The following is a 4827-nucleotide window of genomic DNA, read 5'->3' on the forward strand; positions in this document are numbered from 1 at the left end:
TATTTTCACTAAGGCTCTTGGGAAGTCTCAGTTTGATCATCTTCTTTCCAAGTTGGGCATTTACAATCCCCATGCTCCAACTTGAGAGGGGGGTATTGGAGGATATATTTTGGAGGATATATTTTGGATATATTTTGGGAAATTATTAGGATATATTTAGTTTTCATATTTTATGCTTAGTATATATTTTATGCCTAGCATAATATCTTTTTGATATCTTTGATTATTTCCTAATTCTATCGGGTTTGGGAACGATGTATTATTTATTGGCCATGGCCATCATGATTGTAATTCAAGTGATTGAGTTTATTCAATTTATCAAATTCTCTCTATATTTTAGCAAATCTATTGTCAAAATATTTTCATCAGATAAGTCATTCTAAATCTATTGTCTTCTCTAATAGTCATATTTTTTACAATTATCCTTGTTCATTCCCAATTCTCTATATCAATTTGTGGCTTTAGTTTGGGATACTACTTCAGCTTATATTATCCAATAACAAGTAGCTAGTCATAAGAGTTCTACACAAACATTCAATTATCACACAAATTAATACACAACAACAATACATGTATGTCCATTACATCTTCATTAGAAGGCTACACAAAAGACTAGTAACAATAAACATCGATGATGGAGTCATGGAAGCTAAGGCATCCATGACGACTCCCATGGCTTTGTGAATTGTGATCGATCGAATTGATCGATCAAGTATGGAAGACATCCATCTCAGCAGCCTTGTTGCCGGAATGAGTAGTAGGTGGATCAAAGCGGCTAAACAACCTGTATGATGAGATAAGAGAAAGAGCAGCATAACATAACATTACAACAAAAGTAATCGAAACTGATACAGTAGCTTTGTGGCAAAACCCTCCAAAGGTACCACATGCTGCACTCCAAGTGATGGCCGTGTCTCCCTTGTATGCCAAGTACACTACTTCAGTTGACACTGCTCCCGCCGCTAAGATTATGTACGTCAATAGCTACACGCACACAATATTTTTAGGTAATTAGAAGCGCAGAATAATCCAGTGAGAGCAAAGCTACATCTATCCACTGGGTAGGTTACCCACAAGACCATTATTAATACAACGTTAAAATATTTATCATTTATCATGTCGAGTTGAATTCCATTATTAATAATCTTTATTCAGTTCAGTTCAGTTCAGTTGACACTGCTCCCACCGCTAAGATTATGTACGTCAATAGCTGTACTTACAGAAATTTTTTATAGGTAATTAGAACTGTTAAATAATCCAGTGAGAGCAAAGCTACATCTATCCACTGGACAGGTTACCCACAAGACCATTATTAATACAATGTTAAAATATTTATTATTTATCATGTCGAGTTGAATTCCATTACTACTAATCTTTATTGTTGATGAGTATACAAAGTTTTTCCCTAACATACATATATTATAGATTTATATATAGTTTAAGCACATTTTGAAATATTGTGGCAAAAAGTCCAAGCTCTTACAATTATGAAGTTAATTGTAACTAAAAAGAATATAGCTTTGAAATTTAGAAAACATTAGTAATTGATTCTTCTTTATGGCATGTTGAGTAGTATAGATTAAAAAAGTACTGAATCTTGGAACATGAAATTGAATTGTATTATCCAATTAACCTGGTCAAGGAGGAAGAAGGTCCAAGCTCTAGACATGGTGGGAGGACGAGGAATGGCTGTAACCACCGCGGATAGGAGGGAGTAACCCGCGCATATGCCATTTGCATGAACAAGATATCTGCATACCATCAATTTCACTAAGAACAATTAGACCTCATGCACCAAGTACAATTACTCCATAGCTACTATATCAATTTATTTAATCCATTTATTCTACCCCATGCCCAGAATAGTTTAGGTAGTATGTTAATTAAATTGTTGTATTTGTACAATAAAATAAAATAAAACTTGCTAAGAGCCTGTTCTCTTCATATTATTTTCAGTTCAGTCTAGCTCTAACAAGTTCAATTCAGTTTTGTTCTTAATTACCTTCTCTCATAAAATAATCAGTTCAGTTTAGTTCAGCTCTAACTAGTTAAATTCAGTTTAGTTCAGTTCAGTTCAGTTCAGTCAATCAAAACAGGCTCTAAGTTGGTTTCCAATTTCTTTGTAATACGCATCCTACAGCAATGGATCGGGGGTTTAAAAAAAATTGTTCTTGTCATTTCATACGACCCACCCTATACAAAGTTTATGAATCTGTCTATGATTATAGAAATTACAAATTACTAATTATATTTAGTAAAACACAATTGATTCTCTAAAAAGTTTCTTTTAAAAATCTCTCAAAGCTTATAATAAGAATTGAATGCTTTCAAAAGAGAATGATCAAATATTTTCATTCTCTAATTCCCCAGACTTTTCTTCTATCTAAAAAAATTAAAAATTATTTACTTAGTAATTTAGTATAGTCATCCAATAGATCCCGAAACCTAAACCTCAATGCATGACTCATCTTCAAACTATGTAGTACCTAATTTGAGTTTTTGTTCTCTTGTTAGAAAATCTAACCAAATCTAGCATAAAAAAATTTTGGACTATACAAAAGTGAAATGTTATGTCACTATAATTATTGTGCAAATAATATTTCAATTTGGCACTATTCAACACAGAATAATATATATTATATATTGCGTATATATATTATAGAGTGATAATACAAATTAAAATGAATTATTTTGTTCACATCTCCAATTAACCTAGCTAGTTTTTAAAATAATCAAACATCATTATCAATTTTCTCTACAAAAATCATTGAAAAAAAGGCAAGTAAAGGAAAGACACAGTAGTTAAACTTACTTGAAAGCACCAAGATTAGTGTAGGAAAGAGAGCCAAAATCATTAGTTTGAGAGTTCTTGAGCATGACAATAAGAGCAGCTACGCACAAACCCATAGGCAGCAACCGGAACAGCGTCTCGGCAGTACGCATGCTGGTGGTTCTACCACTCTCATTGTCGGCGGCAACAACGCCTCCTTTCATCGGAATTATCTTCTCCGCCATATCTCCCTGTCTTCAATTCCTGATCAAATGAATTGAAAATGGTGTTGTTGTTGTTGTTGTTACTTGTTATTACTGATTGCTTGTATGTTATTACTACACTAAGCTAGTTGGCTAGTTAGGAGGATGAAATGGACTGGAAGAGTGGAAGTAGTTGTGATGTATTTAAAAATGAGATGATGTGCAATTCAGTTAGGTGAGTGTATGGATGGGGTGCATTAAATTGGTGCCATAATTATGGTGTGATATTGTGATACCACGCATTTCCATTTACTTGCGTACATTTCATTGCCTTTCTTTGTGCATTATGTGGTTGCCAATGTTGCACCCATATTTATGCTAGGATATGCACGAATAAATGTTATACGGTTGGTATTGAGTGATTGAATAGGAGTGGCCAGTGGGGGTGTCAGATCGGGTATCTTAATTCTTAATGGAGTTTGTGTTGAACTATCATGGGTCGGGTTGTTTAATTTGAATCGGGTGATGACGGGTCATTTAAATCAAATCAAATCAAGTCGGGTCAAGTTCACTTAAATTGGGGTAAAATTTGGGTCTGAGTATATGTGGTCGAATCAAGTCAAGTTCGAATAAGGCCATATTGAGTTCATGTGAGCCTAGATCCAATTTAATTAGAATTGTTAATAGCACCAATGTGGCGCTAATCCCAAAGGTGAATTCCCCGGAGTTAATTTTTAAATTTCGGCCTATACTATCTCTCTGTGCAATGTGTTGTACAAATTAGCCTCAAAAGCTATTGTTATGCACTTAAAACATGTTCTCCCTAATCTGATTTATGAAAATCAAGGTGCTTTTGTCCCCGGGTGGTTGACTACAGACAACGCTTTAACTGCTCTAGAGGTCTTCCACACTATGAAAAAGAGAAGCAAAGGGAGAAAGGGCATTGTGGGTTTAAAACTTGATATGATCGGCATACGACAGAGTGGAATGGTCTTTTTTGCAGGATTTGGTCATCAGATTCGGTTTTGCTGATAACTGGGTTCGATTGGTCATGGAGTGTGTGTCTACAGTCTCATATTCTTTTGTTGTGAACGGTTTTCCATGTGGTCCTGTTGTGCTTTCCAGGGGGCTTAGACAGGGTGATCCTTTATCACCCTACCTTTTTTATTCTGATTGTAGATGCTTTTTCAGGTCTCATTCGTAGAGCGGTGGATGACAATGTGATTCATGGGGCTAAAGCCAGAAGAAGTGGTCCCACAATTTCACATCTCCTTTTTGCTGATGGCAGTTTTCTTTTCGCAAGAGCCAACTGATGGGCGTTAGAACGGTCGCACATTCCACACTCAATCAAACACATTTATTAGCAAACACCTTACAAACCAAGCATAATGATAAGTAAGAGTTCGGTCCACAAGGAACGGGATATGGTTGCTAAAGATCTTAACACTTAAGCTAATTCGAAGTCTATGGTCAATTGAGGTTCGTCAAGTAGACAAACAAACTATGATTCTAAATCGAGGGATTAAAGACAATAGGGAATGGGATCCACTCAACCAAGGCAATTAGGCAAACGGGAAGTAAAATAAACAAGGTATAGCAAGGACAATACGTAAAATCAACCTCATGCAATTAGAAAACAACTCACACTACTAAACTTAGATTTCCTCATTAGTCTAGCAATAGAGGATACATAATTAAATTGCAATAAGTAATGACATACTCAATTTACATTCCCATGTCAAACTAAGCATATCATGCTATTAAGCTCCTAAGTCAAGGGTAACTAATCCTATCATGAAGAACTAACAAGCAATCTCATATAATCAATTTAATTGCAATACAAACATCAATGCT

The 4827-nt window shown here is 35.0% G+C and overlaps 1 protein-coding gene across 1 annotated transcript; it reads right to left on the reverse strand.

Annotated features, from left to right (window-relative positions):
- Positions 1-465: 465 nt before the first annotated feature.
- On the reverse strand, positions 466-3174 carry LOC110690300 (CASP-like protein 2A1). The gene is made up of 3 exons (XM_021867121.1): positions 2813-3174; positions 1634-1751; positions 466-984 (listed from the first exon to the last, which is right to left on the reverse strand). Exons 1-3 carry the CDS (start codon positions 3013-3015, stop codon positions 709-711), a joined length of 597 nt encoding a protein of 198 aa, XP_021722813.1. The 5' UTR covers positions 3016-3174; the 3' UTR covers positions 466-708.
- Between the last annotated feature and the right edge of the window lie 1653 nt (positions 3175-4827).

Source organism: Chenopodium quinoa, unplaced genomic scaffold (genome assembly GCF_001683475.1).
Source record: "Chenopodium quinoa cultivar QQ74 unplaced genomic scaffold, ASM168347v1, whole genome shotgun sequence".
NCBI classification, from domain to species: domain Eukaryota; kingdom Viridiplantae; phylum Streptophyta; class Magnoliopsida; order Caryophyllales; family Amaranthaceae; genus Chenopodium; species Chenopodium quinoa.

Coding starts and splice junctions, on each gene's coding strand:
- LOC110690300 (XM_021867121.1), bottom strand. CDS start 3,015: ATGGCGGAGAAGATAATTCCGATGAAAGGAGGCGTTGTTGCCGCCGAC. Junction 1,752..2,812: donor ACTAATCTTGGTGCTTTCAA/GTAAGTTTAACT, acceptor GATGGTATGCAG/ATATCTTGTTCATGCAAATG. Junction 985..1,633: donor CCTTCTTCCTCCTTGACCAG/GTTAATTGGATA, acceptor GTGTGCGTGTAG/CTATTGACGTACATAATCTT.